Source organism: Aythya fuligula, chromosome Z (assembly GCF_009819795.1).
Source record: "Aythya fuligula isolate bAytFul2 chromosome Z, bAytFul2.pri, whole genome shotgun sequence".
Lineage (NCBI taxonomy): Eukaryota > Metazoa > Chordata > Aves > Anseriformes > Anatidae > Aythya > Aythya fuligula.
Genome location: NC_045593.1, coordinates 62,630,429 through 62,651,764, shown reverse-complemented (window position 1 = coordinate 62,651,764; position 21,336 = coordinate 62,630,429). Strand labels below are relative to the sequence as shown.

At 46.8% G+C, this 21,336-nt stretch overlaps 1 protein-coding gene across 2 annotated transcripts in view; it reads right to left on the bottom strand.

Moving 5' to 3' along the window:
• Window positions 1-18,977, bottom strand: part of DCP2 (decapping mRNA 2) — a 33,603-nt gene extending 14,626 nt beyond the window's left edge. For both annotated transcript variants that reach the window (XM_032205663.1, XM_032205665.1), the window contains exon 1: window positions 18,885-18,977. In XM_032205663.1, coding sequence (XP_032061554.1) covers window positions 18,885-18,937 — 53 coding nt within the window. In that variant the 5' untranslated portion in view covers window positions 18,938-18,977. The remainder of the gene's footprint in view (window positions 1-18,884) is intronic.
• Between the last annotated feature and the right edge of the window lie 2,359 nt (window positions 18,978-21,336).

Genomic DNA, 21,336 nt, shown 5'->3' with positions numbered 1-21,336 from the left:
AGGCAGAGGAGGAGAGGAGAAAACAAGTCTGCAAGAGCTGCACAAACTGCAAGTTCAGAGTGAAGGGGCAGAGGACAGGCCAGGTGCCCGCCCTGCAGCCCACTAGTAAGTAGAGCAGCAGGATGCTTCCTATGTGTGAATAGAAATGTTGTTTTTGCAGAGTTACATCGCTTAACAGTAAGGAATCTGGTACTGCGATATGCTTGCAGTGATAAGAAAACTTAGCAGGCGACCTGGTAAAATGCAGACAACCAGACTCCTCAGAATAATTAGGTGAATATCACGGTGTCAAGCCAAGTCAGATAAGTGAAGAAACATTACACCACTTCAAACAGTAAAAACGTCAAAAGATTTGAAATTTAACAGGCTGGCAACCGCAGGACATGTGTAGTCTGTGAAGCATCAGATAGATTGTGAACCTGGATTACCCACTCAGTGGGGAAACAGGGGAGGGTCCTGTCATCAAAGGGTATATAAACTGTTTTGGAGCTAGTAGAGGCGCTCCTGCTTGTGGGGCACCTGCCATTGCAACAGTGAATAAATTACTACTTCACTGAGACCCTCACCTGAGCATAAGTTATTGGCTACGGTGTGTTTCTCACAATCTGGGGGCTCGTCCCGGATCCAGTCACCTGCCGGGGAGCCCCACCGCCGCAGCAGCAGGAAGGCATGCCCCGCTGATTTCAGCGGTCCTGTGCATCCGCAGTGGTGGTTCTGCGGAGAGCTGACAGAGGGCCCAGGGCCCGAGACTGGTTACAGAGGCAGGATCCTTGGAGTAGTGGGGAAGGGAAGAAGGTAGGCACTCTGGGTTTAAGAATTGATCCGGTAACTCTGAGCACAGACCAAGGTAAGAAATATTAAGTATTGCCTTGGGGGTCAGCTGAGACTCTGTGTGATGTGTGAGTGAGATGTATTTCTGTGGAGTCCTGATCCGTGGAGTCCGGTTCTGTGGCTCCGCGAGGGGCACGGCCAGAGACGGATAAAGCGTGAGATAAGGGAGAGAAAGGAAGAGTCTCTGGAAATTTGGTGTATGGTGAGCCCTTGCACAGGGAAGTGCTTGGCAGTACACCCCCATCTTCCAGGATCAGAACGTGAGTGTGTGGTACCCCGCGGGAGGGAAATCTCTGTAGCAGCACACTGACAAGGGCTAGGAAAAATGGGACATATGACTTCCAGGGGACAGGGAGATGTCCCTGGGGGAGTGCCTACCAACAGGTCTTCCCGAAGAACAGTAAGAAACTGGAAAAATAATCTCAAAATTAGAGGAGACGATAAAAGAAAAAAAAAAAAGGCTAAATATTGTGTATCAGTCTGGACAAAAGAACCAATTAAGGAAACAGCAGTATTTTGGCCAAAATACGGGTCTGATGAAAATTCAGGCTTTAACTTTATATGTAAACAATAAGATTCCTTCTTTGGAGAAGGAGCTGAGTTATGCTCCCTGTAATCCTAATATTGCACCCGTGGCAGCAGCAGTCACTCCAGGAAGGAGACAGGGACTGCAATTAACACTGTCCCTAGAGAAGGAGCGTACTCTAGGCTCTGGCAAGAATCAGAACAAGGTAGAAGAGATATTGAGAATTTCGCCTTCCCTGATACTAGCAGTACTAACACTACCTGTGTATCCTCTTAGGTGAACTACCCCCCTCCCTACCAGCAGAGAGGTTAGGAGTTTTAAGAAGGAGATGAAGTCTTTAATTGAGGACCCCAACAGCCTAGCTGAACAATTAGACCAGTTTCTAGGGCCTGACTTATACTCGGGGGGGGGGGAGGAATTATGTCTATAAGTATGTTGTTTACAGGGAAAGAAATGGGAATGATCAGGAGGAGAGCTGCTATACAAGAATGGGAAAGAGCTCATCCTCCAGGACCAGGGGTCATACCGGCAGGGCAGAAATACCCACTTGCCATCCTGGCTGGAATAATAATAGTGTGCAACACAGAAATGAGAGACTTGGGGTCAGAATGAGAAAGTACTCAGGGGTGAGTCCTAAGGACCTGGTATCCCAAGGGCACTTGGAAGTTCATTTTGTGATTAAAGCCTGGCAAGATACACAGAAAATGCTCCAGAAGGTGGGGGGATGTTGTGAACAGTCACTGGGGGGCTCTCCTGAGGCAGGCCCTGAAGGTGTGTGCCAGGAGGGGAGATGAGAAGGAAAAGCAGAGAGCGACAGTAATGGTAGTGACAGTGCAGTGGGTAGTGAGGCAGAGGGCTGGAGAAAGAGGAAGAAAATCTTCAGGGGGAATCAGGGCCAGGATAGAAAGGAGAGGAAGAGAGATGAAGGAATGGCAGGCCAGGAAGGCTGCCTGTGCTGCTGCCTGAATCCTAGCAGGGACAGGCTTTGATGCTTTGTGTGGCCAGGCTGGCCACTTCAAATAGGAATATCCTGGATCCTGGAGGGAGAAAGGTATGGAATTGAGTTGGCCAATGACTGAGCCTTTGGTGAAAGTACAGGCTGGAGGAGGACAGAAGTGTTAAAAAGGGTTACTGAAGGTGTTAAAGGTGTGGTATGTAGTGTCTGACAGAGCTGTCTGAAGTTGAGTGTGCAGGGAAAGAGGATGTAGGCATTATCTAAGTACCAGTCTGGAAGTTTTGGTATCTTTGCTGTGGTGTTTGGTCAGTTTCCCAAGTATCAGGAAGCGGTGGGGGGGGGGACATCCTGCTCCACCAGGGGCCTCTCCACAGGCTGCAGGAGGGCTTTGGCTCCGGCGCCTGGAGCGCCTCCTCCCCGTCCTGCGCTGACTGTGGTGTCTGCGGGGAGGTTTCTGGCTCCTGGCCCTCCCAGCTGCTGTTGAGCAGCAGGTTTGTGTTTGTTTGTTTGTTTTCGTGGATGTGCTCTCACAGAGGCACAGACTGTGTCGCTCATGGCTTGGCTCTGGGCAGCGGTGGGCCCCCTTGGGGCCTGATGAAATTGTCCATCTGCCACAGGGAGGCGTCTGGATTTTTCTCATGGGGGCTGCCACTGCAGCCCCCCCCCCCCAAAACCTTGCCACCGAACCCAATACACTGGGGCAGCTAGGTCATTACTGGCCTGTAAAGCATCAGGGATTAAATTAACTAACGAAACCCTAAATGTGATGGGGGTAGAAGAGGCTGGGATGACAGTGCCACTTTGGGGGGATACCAAGCTGAGACTAGTGAGAGAGGGAGTTAGGAGAATACAATAAAAGAATTTACTACCTTTTTAGAACAGGGGGGACTGAGAGAGGGAGTTAGGAGAATCTTATCAAGTAGCGATAGAGCACTGACGGCATTAAATTAGGATGCTATTTAGTCTCTTTGCTAACTATGGTGTGTTGTGCAAAGCAACTAGATCAAGAAGCCTTGGGCCCCTTACCAAGGTCCGTCTCATAATAAGAGTGTGAGCCTCTCTTAAGAAACTGGCAGAAACTGGTCCTGCGGATGGACAAGAGCCAAGGAACAACTGAGCCTGTGCAAAGACAAGAGGTCAGCTGGTGGTGATGAGGAAGAGTCGTCAATCTTCATCCCCACGACCCCCGGCACCCACCACCAGAACACACTGCGCAAGCGCAGATGGGAGGAGTTTATGGAAATGACTCCTTGGAGGTAATTTTAATACGAAGTGGGGACGGGTTATGAGTATGTATAGGCGTACTGTGAAACTTCATGCATATGTAACTCTTTCCTGCATATAGCCGAGGCAAGTTGCTGCGTCAGGCGTGCACAACGTTGGCGGGACTGCCCCCCTGCTGCCCAGCGCTGAACAAACACACCTACTGTACAGTCCTACTGACTGTGGAGTCCATTTTCCATGAGTCACTAGGGGATAAAATGATCACTGGGCAATTATTGTATGTACCCAAGGCACAGACCAACTTGTTGGGAAGGGATTTGATGATTAAATTGGGCATTCAAATAGTAAACTGTTACACTGGAATAACTGTTATTAATGGAGTGTTCTTAGGCCCTGAGAGTAAAGATACATTCACCTCTGACTGGAAAGACCCTGAAATGGGGGCGGAAGCAACAGTACAGGTGGAGTTTTACCTCAGGGGTTTACAGGGCCACCGATTTATTTGGGCAAGTTCTAGAACAGATTTTGCAGCAATTGCAACCTCCCGAGGAGGTACTACTGTTACAAATAAGTGGATGATTTTTTATTGTCAGGACAGGAGAAAAGAGTTGTGAAGGAAGCTACTAACAAGCTATTCAACTTTCTGGGAAAGCAGGGCTTGGGAGTATTGAAAAATAAATTACAACATGTAGAAAGAGAAGTCAGGTATTTAAGGCATTTAATGTCTGAAGGAAAATGAAGAGTAAAGCCAGAGAGGATTCAGGGAATTGTTGAAAATTAAGAAAGAACTAAAAAGTTTTAAAAGAAATATTTTTTTTTAAGGAATCAGGAGCCATGAAGTCTGAAGGAAAATGGATAATCCCTGATGGGAGAGAAACGCTGAATAAAGCACCAATGAGGCAAATGTTAATCGTTTTACATCAAGAGTCATTGGGAGGTGCAAGCAATGTGTGACGTTGTGCTAAGTATGTCTGTACACTTTAGTGAAGCAAATATGCAGAGAATGTACCATATGCCAAAGGGTAAATAAAAAGGTCATCCATAACCCACCTAGAGGGGGACAGGAGCCAGGGATTCGACTTTTTCAGAGTATCCAGGTAGACTTTACTGAGCTACTTGTTTGTCATAATTGACCCAGTGACTGTATGGGTGTAAGCTTTACTGCAAGGGTTAAAGCAGGCCTTAGAGATTGGGTGGGATTTTCACTCCCCCTGACACGCCTCCTCTTCTGGGAAGGTGGAGCTAATGAACCAGACATTAAAGAAGCAATCAACTAAATTAGTGTTAGAAACCCGACTTCTTTGGGTAAAATGCTTACTCCTATAGGTTCAAACAGCACCGAGAAAGGATACAGGAATTTCACCGTACAAGATGCTGTTCGGATTGCCCTATCTGGGCAGAAGGGATGAGATACCACAATTCAAAACAAGTGAGTTTTCTTAAGAACTCTGTTCTGGAGTTGTCCTCTTCTTTGTCATCTCTCGGGATCCGTGGGCTGTTGGCTCAAACCCCACAAACCCCATTCACCACCACCACCCAGGAAGTTGGGTCCTGATTTGGACCTGGAAAGAATTAACTCTGGCCTGAGTGGGAAGGACCATTACTGACCACTGAAACAGCCGCAAGAACTGTGGAAAAAGGCTGGACTCACTATACTCGAGTGAAGGCATCCGTCGACCCTAGTACCTGGGAAGCTGTTCCTACAGAAGACTTGCTGGAAGTTGAAATCGAAGAGAAAAATCTCATAGTGGACTCTGAGCGGGATAAAAGCTTACAATTGTAAACTAACCTTTTATTTTCACGGGTAACTAATGAGTGTGGCCTGCGAGTGAGAGAAAGGACTGGCCTATAGCAAATTGAAGTGTTCCCAAGGGGCTTTTGCTCTAGTAGTACATATATCTTATTCTTTGTATTGATAATTATTTGGAAACCTGCAGGTTAAAAATAATGACAGGGAAAATTCAACTGTTAATTTTGTTTCTAAGTAATTGTAGGCCTTAGAGAAGGCCTTGATCAATTGGCAACGTGGAAAAGGCATGACCAGATAATAGTAAGACGGGATACCCCGTCAAGATATGGGTGACTGTGACAGAGGGTTATGTACCACAGTCTGTCATGTTTGATGCTTGTGAGGTGTTAGCTTGTGGAGATTTAAATGCCCAACAACAACTGAGCAGAGAGAACAAATAACTGGGAGAGACCCAACAGCTAGATTGAGAATTGCTGTATGGAAACGATCCTCTATTGCTATCAGAGAAAGGGAGAAACTCAAGGAGGAAACAGGAGAGAAAACAGGAGGCCCTGTTTGAAATGCAGCCGTTCAAACATTTGAGATTCAAACAGGGTATGGGGATGTGAATGCCTGGATAGAACGGGTCAAATATACCGTCCAGAGTCTCAACCGTAGCCACTGCTATGCTTGTGCCTCGGGATGACCGATTGCCAAGATAGTGCCCTTCCTGTGGGGGTGGACCAAGGATTTCCAGGGGATGTGATGTGTGATTGCATTGTACCAAGAAAAGACTGCCTGGGGAAATGAGGCCTGTAAGTCTCTCTTTGCTGTTCCTTGTGTGATAGCAATATCAGGGCTCCCCCTGCATTCTCTACAGCTATAGGTAACCATACAGCTTGCCTCTCACGGCAGGGTGTGAGTGCTGCTCAGCATCGGGGAGAATTTGCCTTGTGCTACCAAAGACTTGATGGGAAACTGCTCAAGACTGGAGATCCCCAGGGCAGATCTCTGGTGGTGCTGTGGAGGGAAGATCTTACAGCCCACCCTACCATCTAACTGGGGAGGCACTTGGGCACTTGTTCAATTAGCTATACCCTTCACCCTGGCATTTGAAAGAGAAACATCACAAATACCCAGAAGAAGTAAAAGAGGCTTAGGTGTATAATCCAATGAGAGTGTACATAGATACTAATGGGGTGCCTAGAGGAATTTCTGATGAACATAAAGCCAGGAATCAAATTGAACATAAAGCCAGGAATCACACTTAGGAGCTACAGCCTGTGGGAAGGACCCACAGCAGAGGCAGATGGAGCAGCAGAGAGGAGCTGGGATGGACTGACCTCGAGCCCCATTCCCCATCCCTGTGCATTGCTCAGGGTGGGGAGAGGAGGCACAGATGTAGGAGTGCCTACAGGAAAGAGAGCATCAAGCCCCAGACCCTACATGAAGACACTGTACCTCCTTAAAGTACAACTCAGCAGCACAAGGCAGCATGGTGAAAAATAATGTGGACACCTGTGACATATTAAAAAAACAGGTCAGAACAGTCCTATTATTGAAGTATAAACACACATTAAACTTACTAGAACTAGAATAAATTGTAACCTAGCATTCTGTAATTCCAAAAGAGCCTGAGACAAAGGCTTGAAGACATTATGTACCTGGCTTTAGTTTTCAACTTGTCTCCACACGCTGCCAAGTAACACTTAATGCTCTGAACAAGAATTGTGTTTAATTTTTTTTAGCTTAGTTTAGTAGCAGGGAAAAGCTGTTATGTAGCTTGAGAAGAAATGTTCAGGGCAAATGCATTAGACTACTGTTTTTAATCTTATTTTGTTACCATTAGCAGAATAGTTTTGCAAGGAAAGCATTTAACAATAATCACCACCACCATTATCACCTATACTCAATCCTCAAACAGCCCCCTGAAGCTGAATTTGGAAGCCTAATTGTTATTTTCTACTGTTGGAAAAACTTGCGGCTTCTTGTTGTTGTAGTTGTTGGGGATTGCTTTTTGACAAATGCTAACTAGGGTTGCTACTAAACTGCCAAACTTTACCCTCACCAAAACACACCACTGCACCAAGGCTGCAAGGCAAACTTTTTGAACAGACTTGCCCAGTTAGTTACATTGTCACAAATCCTGCCTAAGAACATAACACAGACACATCTCAACGTTAACCCATCTCAAACCTGAGTTACTTAAAGTGACGGCAGACAACAGAAATGCGGATACTTATCCCAGTTAACTGTACAATTGAATGGTATTTGGCACTGTAGTGGGTTTACGTGGCAAGGTTTTGGTAGCAGGGAGCCATAGGGGTGGTTTCTGTGAGAAAGATCTAGAAGCTGCCCCATGTTTGGGAAGGGCCCCATTGTTTTCCAGATCCGAGCCAATAAGCGATGTTGTTTTGCGCCTCTGTGAGAGCATATTTAAGACAGGGAAAAAAACGCTGCGCCACACAGCAGCCGGGAGTGAGAAACAGCCTGCAGGTGGTCAGTGAAGAAGGAGGGGGAGAGGTACTCCAGGCGCCGGAGCAGAAGTCCCCTGCGGCCTGTGGTGAGGACCATGGTGAAGCAGGATGTCCCCCTGCAGCCCATGGAGTACCACGGTGGAGCAGGGTTCCACGCTGCAGCCCGTGGAGGAGACCACGGTGGAGCAGGTGGCCCTGCACCGGCGGAGGCTGCCGCCTGTGGAAGACCCCTGCTGGAGCAGATTCTGGGCCGGACCTGTAGCCCGTGGAGAGGAGCCCACGCAGGAGCAGGTGACCTGGCAGGAGCTGCTGCCCGTAGGGGAGCCAGGTTGGAGCAGTTTTCTCCTGAGGGATGGACCCCGTGGTACGGACCCATATCTGGAGCAGTTCTGGAAGAGCTGCTGCCTGTGGGAAGCCCATGCTGGATCAGTTCATCAAGGACTGCATCCCGTGGGTGGAACCCCACAGCACAGGGGACGAGAGTGACCGAGAAGGAGCGGCAGAGAAGAAGTGCTGTAGACTGACCATAACCCCCATTCCCCCGTTCCCCTGCTCCGCTTGGGGGGAGGAGGTGGAAGAGGGTGGATGGGGGGGAAGGTGCTTTTGTTGTTTTTTTCCTTTGTTTTCTCACTTCTCTCGCTTGTTAGTTGTAGGCAATAAATCTTACTATCTCCTTATGCCGAGTCTGTTTTGCCCGTTACAATAATTACTGCGTGATTTTCTCATCCTTATCTCAACCCTTGAGCCCTTTTCACATATTTTCTCCCCATTCCTCTTTGAGGAGGGGGAGTGAGAGAGCGGCTGTGGTGGAGCTCGGCTGCCCACTCGAGCAGAACCACGACAGGCACTAAGATCAAAACTGGTTACTGCAAGAAGAAATCCCATCATCCTGCACATTACATAAGAACTGGGAAGCTTTAAACCACAATGACAAAAATAAAATAATGAATGTGGCAAAGGTTACCCAGTCGTACTTTTTTATTATTATTTTTTTTTTCCCCAAACTATCTAGCAAACTAATTAACACACCACACCCTCCCCTCAAGTCATACAAAATGAAGATACCAGGTAAGGCACCTTTGTATGCCTTTGGAGCCAGGAACTGTCAAGAGGATTACCTGCAGGCATTAAAACAGCTGTAGCTGCTCTGAACGGCTAAATTACTACTTAGACTAATTGGCTGAACTAGGTGGAACAGCTGAAAGTGATCTGAGGACCTAGCACAAACCTCTCTGAGTAGCCTCTCTGTGGCTTCTAAAGAAAGTGATTCTGCTTAAAGGAACATCCAAACATATTTTAATTCATCGCTTTGTATGTTAATTGCATTAACTCCAGCTCACAACGGTCCTTCTGTCATAAGGAAATGTGTTAAATGTCCAGCAGGTTAAATAGCAGATACGGTCAGAAGTATCTGATGATTGTGTCTGCTGTGTACACAAACGTTTAGCAAATAGAGTTTACTGCAGAGAATCCAGACTTTTTTCCCAACAAAATAAAAATAATCATTATAATCATAATCATCCTGTCCAAAACTGAAGTGTTAAAGTCTAGAAGATTCTCTAATACTCTCGAGACACAAAAAGACAGTAAGACAATAGTTCTGTTTTGTGGACATCTATGTTTCAACTTTTTTTTTTTGTTTTCATACTTAAAAAAAAAAAAAAAGCCTTGACTACTGGGCAAGCATGACTTGGAAGCTTGTTTTTTGTCACTTTTTAGCTTAGTAAGAGTAATGCAAGTACTTGCCATCTCCTAAAAGTTCACTAACAGTACTTACATTTGCTGTTTACACTGCTGCAGTTCATGTAAAAATGTAATAGACAGATCCTCTGGGCTCTGTGAGTTTCCAAACGTGATATATTGAAATTATCACAATTACGTAAGTAGCAAAGTGGCATTTGCTGATAGAATTAAAGAAGTTATATAGTACAAGAATAAACTATACAGTATAGGGTATAGGTTGGGCTAGAAATTTTCTTCTTCTCAGTAAGCACTCTTCTCAATAGACCTAACAACTAAGTGTGAAAATTTGCTCTTTCTTCCAAAATTTCTGTCACTATCATGTGTAGATATTGTAGATGTGTAGAATGTAGGAAGTGACATGTATTTTAATAACCCACTTATAGCCAACCACCTGAAGCACAGCACCACTGACTAATCCTCCACTGGTTTAAAATGTAACCTTCTTGAGCCAAGGCCTATCAGGCCCTGCCATTTTTTTTTGTGCACAGGCTCAAGGACTGACTCCTCTGCTCCTTTCAGTTGTTCTGTCCATGCCCCACACAAGGCAATGTATTTGAGGGCTCATCCACTGGCACTAATGCGAGTCAACAAACCATGAGGAAAAGATGAAGAACAGGACAGATGGTAACTGCAAGTATACTGTGATATATGGAGTAATAATTCGTGTCAAGAAGATGGTTGATATTAATAAAGAAGGGGAAGATGTGGGCCATGGGGGTCGACAAGCCCCATGCCATGGTTGGTGATAACATCACACATTTAACGATGAGGCCCCAACGACCCCCACCAAGAGAATTATGATATGAAGCAGGGATAGGTTATACATATGTATAGGTGTACTCAGGTTTCTTATGAATATGTAAAAGCAGTGTTCAATATGTATTTAGGAAGTTCGACGGTTGGGTGTGCGTGTTTGTTGGGCATAGGCTCCCTGTGCACCCAGCGCTGTTTACTTGCCTTTTATAAATATTACTAAATTCAGATTGAGTTATATCTTCATTTATAACAAACTGGTGACCCTGACGTGATCTTCTTGGACTTTCGATCTGCGACCGGTAAAGGGAGGTGCCCCACACAGTGTCCCTTGCCAATAGCGGTGCTAGAGTCCAACAAGATTTCGAACATAAGAGGCAAGTAAAGAACCAAGAGCTCTCCCTCTGTGACCCGTAATTTTGCACGTGAAGACCCGAACGAAGAGGATTTGTGAGTGTACCGTTCGGTTGGGTGGGATTTGGCTGTGTGACTGCGTGTAAGGGTGTGACTGAGATGGAACTCAGTTCAAAAACAAGTGCGGAGGTCTTCTAACTGCAGTTCTGATCTCCCACGAGGGACTTGGCTGGTGAAGGACCGAAGCGACTGCTCTAGGAATTCATGGGTAGGTTAACCACTTGCAAGACACCTCCAGACACAGGCACAGCCAGGGACTCAGAACCTCCCTAAGGGTTCCAGGGATTCAGAACTTATTTGAAGCTTCCAGGATGGGTCAGGAGCAAAGTAGATTCTCAGAGAATCTACTTTCTCAAAGGGCCCGGACATTCCACCTGAAAGCCCATTAAAGTAAGAATGGGAACCTCTGGATAACATACCCCCTCCCTATCCATGGCAACCAGAACCACCACCTGTTAAAAGTCGATTGCCCACGGCCCCTGTTCCCTCTCCCTCTCCTCCTGCACGAAGGACTAGAAATAAGGTACGAGCCACAGAAAGGGAGGAAAGTGAAGCACGAGGTCAGACTGACTATTTAGGAGGTTTTTACCCTTTGAGGGAGGTACCCCTTGGGGAGAACCAGGGGGAAATAGGGTTTGTAGCAGTTCCTTTGAACATGTCAGATTTAAAAAAATAAAAATAAAAAAAAAATCTTTAGAAAGAAATTTTAAGAAGGAAATGGGAAGCCTTTTAGATGACCCCTTTGGGAGTTGCCGAAAGATTAGACCAGTTCTTGAGTCCGAACATGTATACCTGTGAAGAAATGCAGTCTATATCAGGGACCCTCTTCAATACGGAAGAAAAAGGAATGATCAGGCAAGCAGGAATGAGACTGTGGGAAAGACAAAACCAGGGAGGTCCTCCGGGGGATGTGAAATGGCCATACACCAACCCTAACTGGGATCAGCAGGCTGCTCAGGGGAGGCAAAATATGAGGGATCTTAGGACCATAATGATACAAGGGATAAAGGAATCAGTTCCAAGGGGACAAAATATAAATAAAGCTTTTAACGAGTATCAGTGTAGAGACGAATCTCCAACTGCATGGTTAGAAAGGCTGAGAAAAAGCCTTCAGATATACTCAGGGATAGATCCTGATCCCCCTGCAGGAGGGGCACTGTTGAGAACCCAGTTAGTAGCAAAATCCTGGGAAGATATCTGAAAGAAACTGGAGAAGCTTGATGATTGTCATGAAAAAGGATTAGAAGAATTATTGAGGGAAGCGCAAAAGGTCTGTGTGAGGAGAGATGTGGAAAGACAGAAGGCAGAAGTGAAGATTTTTGTGGCAGTGATAAGGGAGAGTCAAAAACCAAGTGGATGGGAAAGCAGGAAAGGATCAGGGAAAAAGGAGGGTGAAAAAGAACTGAAGGACAAATGGAAAGGACAAGACAGAATCCCTATCTGTTACCATTGTGGCAAAAAGGGGCATCTTCAGAGGAACTGTAGAAAAATAAACAGGATGAAGAAATGTTTAAGGAAGACTAGGGGTGTCAGGGTCTATATCTTTTGGGAACCCGAACACCAAATGAGCCCTTGATATAATTATTAGTAGGTCCCCAGAGGGAAGAGGTGTATTTTTTGGTAGACACGGGGGCAGATAAATCAACTATTAGAAAGTTACTAAAAGGGGTTAAGGAAGGGAAGAGGAATACCATGGTAGTAGGAGCGAAATGGGAGCCCTTTAAGGTTCCTATATTGGAAAACACAGAAATAGAATCAGAAAAGAAACTATGTCTCAATGACCATTGAGCACAACCTATTAGGAAGGGACTTAATAATAAGATTAGGGTTGGAAATCAAGAGCCAGTGGGGAGAATTAAAAATTCAGCTATATACCCTAACCCAAGAAGATGAGGGAGAAATAGACCCGCAGGTATGGTATCAGGAGGGAGATTCAGAAAAATTAGCTATGGAACCCTTGGTAGTAGAAATAGTGGATCTGCAGCAGACAATAAGGATTAGGCAATATCCTATCCCATAGGAGGGGAGAACTCAAACCAGTTATAGACAGGTGTAGGATAACCCGACCGAAAGCCCCGGGACAAACGGACACAACAACCAGCGTTCTGTGCCGTAAGCCAATTTATTGCTGCGTGACAGTATCTTATATAGTGTTAAAACGTCCCACCCAGGAACCCAGGACCCCTCCCACTGTGCTCGCAGGCACCCCAGACCCCTCCTTTCGTGCACGCAGGCACAACCCAGAATAATCCCACAGACAGGTTGCTCCGAAAGGGGATGCTGGAACCATGTATGTCCCCACATAATACCCCCATTTTGCTGGTAAAAAAGGGCTGATGAATCATATAGGTTGGTTCAGGATCTTAGGGCTGTGAATCAACGAACCATAACCATATTCCCAGTGGTGGCAAACCCCATATACTTTACTAAACCACCTAACACCTCAGCATAAATGGTATAGTGTAATAGATTTAAAGGATGCTTTCTGGGCCTGCCCATTAAGTGAACGGTCTCGGAATTCCTTTGCCTTTGAATGGGAAGACCCCGAAACAGGAAGGCGGCAACAGCTCATATGGACCATACTTCCTCAGGGATTTACTGAATCCCCAAATATATTTGGCCAAACCTTAGAAAAAGTATTACAACTTTTTGAAGTAAAAGTGAAACATGGGATTGGAAACTCAAGAGCGACTGATTAAGAATGAATTTGTAGGCAACACCCACTGCTTAATATGTGCTACATTTGCGATGTGCCTGTGCTGCGCTTAGGCCTCCAGATAACAGGAGCCCCTGGGACCCCAAGAACCAGATCAAACCAACCTTATGGTTCGGACTGTGACCAAGGGCTCAGAGATAAGGACTGTTCTTAAAAGGACAAGATAAAGAATGTCAAACATTCAAGGCCTCAAAATAGCAGGAGCCCCTCACACCCAGAGAACCGGACCAAACCAACCCTATGGCCCAGACTGTGACCAAGGGCTCAGAGAGCACGCACAAGGAGACGAGTTGAAAAGTTCAACCCTGATGAAGACATCTTACTTCATCCTCACGACCCTCAGCGCCCACCACCAGAAGGCACTGCACAAGCGCAGATGGGAGGAGTTTATGGAAATGACTTCTTGGAGCTAATTTTAATACTAAGCAGGGACAGGTTCTGAGTATGTAGAGGTGCACTGGGAAACTTAATGTATATGTAACTCTTTCCTGCATATAACCAAGGCAAGTTGCTGCGTTAGAGGCACACGACTATGGTGGGACTACCCCAGTGCCACCCAGTGCTGAATAAACACACCTACTGACTGTGGAGTCAGATGTACATGAGTCAAAGGGGGAAGTGAAATTGTTGCAATATGTGGATGACCTATTAATAGCTGGGGAGACTGAAAAAGAGACCTGGAGAACCACTATTGAATTACTTAATTTCTTAAGGATAAAAGGGTTGAAGTTCTCAAAATCTAAATTACAATTCGTGGAAAAGGAAGTAAGGTACTTAGGACACTGGCTTAGCCAAGGAAAGTAAAAATTGGATCCTGACAGGGTATCTGGGATTTTAGCCCTATCATCACCCAAAACGAAGAAGGAAGTGAGGCAACTGCTTGGGCTCTTGGGATATTATAGACCTTTGATTGAAGGGTTTAGAGAAAAAGCAAAGTTTTTATATGAAAAATTGACTGGAGAAAAGGTTAAGTGGAACAAGGAAGATGAGGAAAAGTTGAGGTTCATCAGGACAACATTAATAGAAGCTCCACTGCTGAGCCTCCCAGATTTAGAAAGACCCTTTTATTTATTTGTAAATGTTTCTGACCAAACCACATATGGAGTACTAACTCGAGAATGGGCAAGAATCAAGAAACCTGTGGGATATTGTTCCAAACTACTAGACGCTGTGAGCAGGGGGTGGCCGGTGTGCTTACAGGCAACTGTGGCTACTGCCTTACTGATTGAGGAAGCTAGAAAAGTCACTTTTAGGGCACCTCTGAAGATATATACGCCACATAATGTTAGGGGAGTACTCCAGCAAAAGGCTGAAAAATGGTTAACTGACAGTAGAATGCTGAAGTATGAGGCCATCCTGATCGACTCCCCTGATTTAGAACTAAAAGTAACTGCTGCACAGAGCCCTGCACAATTTCTATATGGGGAACCCCTAACAGAACTACAACATAACCGTGTAAAAGGGATTGAATTGCAAACCAAAATCCGACCCGATCTCGAGGAGACAGAATTAGAGACGGGGGGAAAATTATTTATTGATGGATCGTCCAGAGCAGTAGATGGAAAAAGAAGATCAGGGTATGCCATCATAAATGGGGATATGGTACTAATGGGATCAGGACCACTCAGCGCTGCCTGGTCCACTCAAGCGTGTGAACTTTATGCATTATTATGAGCCCTAGAACTACTGAAAGGGAAAAGTGGCAGTATTTATACAGATTCTAAATATGCTTATGGAATAGTCCACACATCTGGGAAAATTTGGGAAGAAAGGGGACTCATAGGCACCCAGGGGAAAGGGCTGATTCACTAAACCTTAGTTACTCAAATATTGCAGGCATTGAGAGGACCTAGGGATATCGCTGTGGTACATATCAGAGGACATCAAAAGGGAACTGGCTTCCACATAAGAGGGAATAACCTAGCGATAGAGAAGCTAGGGAAGCAGCTCTTAGGAAGCATGATGTAGTCCTAACCCTACTAGAAACACATAACAAAAAAGGGACACAACAGAAAAAGTATACAGAAGCCGAAATAAAAATTATAAAGACCACAGGGGCAGAACTGAAAGAAGGAAAATGGATTCTGCCTGATGGAAGAGAAATACTGCCAAAGGAACAAACTAGGAGTGTACTTTTATGGCTACACCTACAAACCCATTGGGGAACAAAAGCACTGAGTGATCAATTTCTAAAATTTTATGGGGATGTAGGAATATATGAGATAGCCAAACAAACCGTCCAAGGATGCTTCACGTGTCAAAAGGTAAATAAGAAGGCGATTAGGCAAGCACCTGCTGGAGGAAGAAGGATTGCATATCGACCATTTGAGAGAACACAGGTGGACTTTGCTGAACTACCAAAGGTAGGAAGATATAAATATCTGTTGGTAATCGTGGATCAACTAACACATTGGGTAGAGGCTTATCCTGTGGCACGAGCCACCACTGCAGTGGCAGCTAAAAACCTGTTGGAGAATGTTATTCCTCACTTTGGTTTAATCAGGAGCATTGACTCCAATCAGGGGACACACTTTACTTCAAAGGTTTTAAAGGCTTTGACTGTGGCCCTGGGCATTAAATGGGAATATCATACGCCATGGCATCCTCAAAGTTCTGGATGAGTCGAGAGAACGGATCAGACAATTAAACACCAACTGGCCAAATTGATGACTGAGACTCATTTATCATGGGTAAAATGCTTACCATTGGCACTGCTAAACATAAGAACCATGCCACACGGGGAGACTAGAGTATCACCTTATGAGATGCTTTACTCCCAAGAAATGCCCTTACATCATTCTTTGATAGAAGACTATGAGACCCGGAAATATGTGATAACTCTGGGAAAACAACTGAACGAACTTCAGGAGAAGGGGGTGTTGGCTCATCATGTGCCCTTGGGGTTCACAGCTCATAAAATACAGCCTGGAGATAAAGTGTTGATAAAAACTTGGAAAGAAGAATCGTTGTCTCCACACTGGGAAGGTCCTTATCTCGTCCTGCTTATTACAGAAACGGCTAGAACGGTGGAAAAGGGGTGGATGCATGCATCGTGAGTAAAGGGACCCATAACAGGAACCTGGAAGGTTGAGTTAAGCTTAAAAGAACTTGAAGTATAACGGGGCATAGCTACCCTTTGGATGCTAACTGTATGTATATTAAAACTTGCATTGATTAGAATATTAGCCATCATTGGAAACTCATATAGAGGCCCTAATAGAAGGATTTGGGGACCCCAAAACCCCACAGGGGGAGTGCCACCTCAGGCAGAGATACCCGCAACATCTTGAATTACCCTGGTCCTGAAAATTTAAAATAATAGGTGGGAAAATTTACCTAGAGGATTGGTTATCTGCTTTGAATCGAGCCCCCGCTAACTCATGGAAAAGCTGAATGCAAATAGGAGAACCATCGGGTGTGTAAGCCTGAACCATTTCCTAAGAAGCATCAGGGAGAGGGCAAGACCAGAGAAGGGTCTTGCCTCAGCAAGTACTGTGGCTGAAGAAGGTCTACCAAGGGCTGCAACCCCTTAGGGTAATAACCGCTGGGTCACGTGGCCTTTACCGGACCTCTCCTAATTCCATGCTGTTGGTCTCAGAACTGTAGAGAATGTATTGTTAACACCCGGAGAAGAAGAACTCAGGAACGAATGCTAGTAAATATGCCTGTTAAACCCATGCTATGGAAACCAAATAGAGTATGCTCGATGTAATGAAAGCAGTAAGGCAACCTGTTATGATCCCAAAGAGGTCCCGTATCAGTGGTGGATAGAGGTAAGAACTAATAACAAAGGAGGAAGGCTAACTGGGAAAAGTCACATCACCACAAATCTTAGTAAGCCCTTAACAATCGAATTTGATGTATGCGATGCTGCTAGTGACGATAATTATACACCCTGTGGAACAATGAGTTGGGCGAAATATTACCATGAAATTGAAACAGGAGCTAAATATGGCATTCCAACCATTGCTAAAGACTTGTTTACAAATCTTGCATAGAATATTGCGAAGACATTAAATGTAACAAAATGTAACAGAGTCCTCTGTGGAGGATTACTAACAATCAGTTTACCACAATCCCGGTGGAAAGTCCTCAAGAAGACAGTCTCTCTTACGGTTCAACTGGCCTTGGCCAAATTCAAAGCCAAGACACGAATTAATGACATTCAAAAGAAGAGGATGGATTGTGATATATGGAGTAATAATTCGTGTCAAGAAGATGGTTGATATTAACAAAGGGGGAGATGTAGGAGTGTGGCCATGGGGGTCGACAAGCCCCATGCTATGGTTGGTGATAACATCAGGCACTAAATGATGAGGCCATCAGGAATGGAAAGAGTTTAGAGGGAACAAAGAGGGGTGATTGAGGTGACACCTTGCCATCTCAGGTTGCTTGTTCTCCTGCCCTTAAGGCATGGAAGTTGCTGGGGGGTGTTGCTGGTTGGACCTGTTAAAATTTGTTGTTTGATGCTATCTGATAATCACATTATTAGTGTGGTTTCAAGGGTTGCCAAAACGTGGTAAGAGATGGCCTCGCATGGGTTGGTCTGCTTTTGGGAATCTTGTGGAGGGCACAGCACGTGCAGAAGAAGAGGGAGGCAGTCAAAGCTGCCCCTGCGGTCTGGACGAGATCCAGGAACAAAAGGTTGCCAGCGGTGATGGGGGGAACCGTGAGCCTTCATCCCCACGACCCCTACCAAGAGAATTATGATACGAAGCAGGGGTAGGTTATACATATGTACAGGCGTGCTCGGGTTTCTTACGAACATGTAGAAGCAACGTTCTAGGTGTATTTAGGAAGTTCGACGGTTGGGTGTGCGTGTTGGTAGGGCACAGACTCCCTGCGCACCCAGCGCTGTTTACTCGCCTTTTATAAGTATCACTAAATTCAGATTGAGTCGTATCATCATTTATAACAATACTATTCCGAGGCTTTAAAAAATAAATAAATAAATGATAATAAAACAAATAAACAAAGCCACTTTCCTAAATTTGTACTTTCACAAGGCAAGGCACCGTTTCAAACACGAAAGCCGAGAGAGCAGCGTGGAGCAAGGTGAGAGAGCGCGGCTGCCCCCGTAGCGACGCGATTACTCGTGTGACCTTCCCTTCCCTTCCCTTCCCTTCCCTTCCCTTCCCTTCCCTTCCCTTCCCTTCCCTTCCCTCACCGCCTGTTTCCGCGCTCTGAGGGCTCCCCGCTCCCCGCCCGGCTCCCTGAGCCCTTCCAGCCCCTCCTCACGCAGCCCCCAGCGCCCACGGCAGCCCTCAGCCCAGCGCCAGCCGCGCTCGTGGCGACGATTACCGACAAACCAATACAGAAAATAACATTAACAGCCGCCCCGATGAGCGGCCCTTCGCCGTGAGGGGACCGCTGCTTCCCTCCCCCCCCCCCGCGACCGTTGGTGCTCCTCCAACGGCCGCCCCGCCCAACGGCCGCCCCCGCAGCGTCGGCCGCGCGGCCGCAGCGGCACGGGACGGGGCGCGGCGGGCCCCGTGGCGGCGGGCCCCGTCCCGTACCTGCACAGGTCGTCCAGGACGCTGCTGGGGATCTCGGCCCGTTTGGTTTCCATGGCGGAGCGCGGCTCATCCCGGCGCGGCGGGGCCCGGACGCGGCTCGGCGGCGGCGGCGGCGGCAGCGGCGGCGGCGGCGGGGGTGGGGCGGGGCCGCTGCCCGCCCGCCCGGCGGACCGGGAGGGGGCGGGGCCGGCGGTGAGCGGCGGCGCCCTCCGCCAATCGGCGGCGGGCGGCGGCGCGGGCGGCCAATGGGAGGCAGCGGCGGGGCGCGGCCCTGGGGTGATGGCGGGGAGGCGCCAGCGGAGCGCCGCTGACGGGACGGGGCGGCCGCCGCCATCTTGGGGGCGGGGGGCGGCCGCCTCCGAGCCCGGCCTTTAAACCGCCCTCCCCCGCCTCAGGGCTCCCGGAGGCGGCTGCAGCCGCCGGGGGGCGCCCGCCGCGGGTTGCGGTCCTGCCTCCGGTTCCTGGAATAAAGGAAGGCGCTAATAAAGACACCCCGAGTCACACGAAGCATGATTCACAACGCGTTTTGTCAACCGTTAGGGGGGGAAAGTGATAAATGCATAATTTGCCCCCCCCGCTCAAGTTAAGGAACAAAGACATCACGGTGGCTCTGGAATCACAGAATCACAGAATTTCTAGGTTGGAAGAGACCTCAAGATCATCGAGTCCAACCTCTGACCTAACACTAACAAGTCCTCCACTAAACCATATGCCTAAGCTCTACATCTAAATGTCTTTTAAAGACCTCCAGGGATGGTGAGTCCACCACTTCCCTGGGCAGCCTATTCCAATGCCTCACAACCCTTTCGGTAAAGAAGTTTTTCCTCATAGCCAATCTAAACCTCCCCTGGCACAACTTTAGCCCATTCCCCCTCGTCCTGTCACCAGGCACGTGGGAGAACAGACCAACCCCCACCTCGCTACAGCCTCCCTTGAGGTACCTAAAAAGAGCGATAAGGTCACCCCTGAGCCTCCTCTTCTCCAGGCTGAACAAGCCCAGCTCCCTCAGCCGCTCCTCGTAGGACTTGTTCTCCAGGCCCCTCACCAGCTTCATCGCCCTTCTCTGGACAACATATTATAAGGCAATTTTGGAGCACAACCTTGGTAGAGGCAGGAGATTTACAGATATTGCTGCCCCTCTTCAGCAAGGTCTGCACAATGGTGTTTGACAATGGCGTTTGCCCCAGTATCTGTTTTGTGGTGATATCTGAGATGGCTTGTGTCAATCTGCACACACAGAAGTAGTTTGAATGAGGAAGGGGTGGCCCTTGACACGGCTAAACAGAGAGACAGGTGGAGGGCTCTGAGTGCAAACACAAAAATCCCATTGCTCAGGGTTGCAGCGAGTTCAGTTTCTACCAGAAGGGGTAGATACACAGGGTCTACAAAGATACACGACCTGCATCGCCCGATTTCCCGGGTACATGCTTTTGCTAATTGATAAGTGCAAAATATCGTCCGTAAGTCAGTGAGCAAAGGCCTCAAACGTACTTCCAAGCAAGCAGCATTTATCTGGAACCAAAGCAGCTCATCGCCCATCGGAAAGAAGTCACTTGATGGTGCTAATTCCACCATTCCTACCAGCCGCGAGAGGACTATGATACCAAGATGGCAAAACTGCACAGCTCAGAATCACTCTGCTGGAATTCATTTCCTTGTCCCCACCTCTCTCTTATCTTCTTTGCCCGTATTTTCCTTCTTTATTACTTGTCATTGCTGGAGACACATAGTTATATAGCACCAAAATTCAAAGTCTAAAGCTTTTCCTACAGAAATCATTGCACTTACAAGTGCTTTTTACATGCAGAACGCTGCAACTCGAGACTTGTTTCCCTGGAGGGCTAAGAAGCAATCTCTCTTACTGAAACCCCCACATCCTGAAGGGTAGAATGAAATATCCAGCCAGTTTGTAGGAGGTATCTGTTGTGAAGCAGGGATCAGAGAAAATCTTTCTGCTAGTGTTATTCTCTGCTCTGCTGGATTTTCTTTCTCTCTCTCTCTCTTTTTTTTTTTTTTTTTTTTTTTTTTCCCATGCCGCTGTTGTACCAAGAACCCTGTCAACTGATAGAGGGAGAGAAAAGTGTTTTAGAAAAGGTAGGTTGACACCTTATGTCAGCTAAGCTATTATTAGCCCATTCACGGCTGGGGGGAGGGAGAGTGTGATACAATGATATGCTGAATGTGTGTAATGTTACAGACCTTATGAAATACCCTTAGATAATTAATTGCTTAACGCATCAGAAACTGAAGAGCATAACGAAAGCTTAGACACGATGCTGCCAAGCCCCCAGGACAGGAGAGCAGGAGACAGACATTTGCAGAGTTCTTGCTGCGCTTCTGAAACGTTACTGAGAGACATTAAGTTAGCCATAACAGGAATTTAAGAACAAAACTTGTTATGTGGGATTTGGAACTGCAAATCATTTTTTTCTTCATTTAGAAGAAACTCATG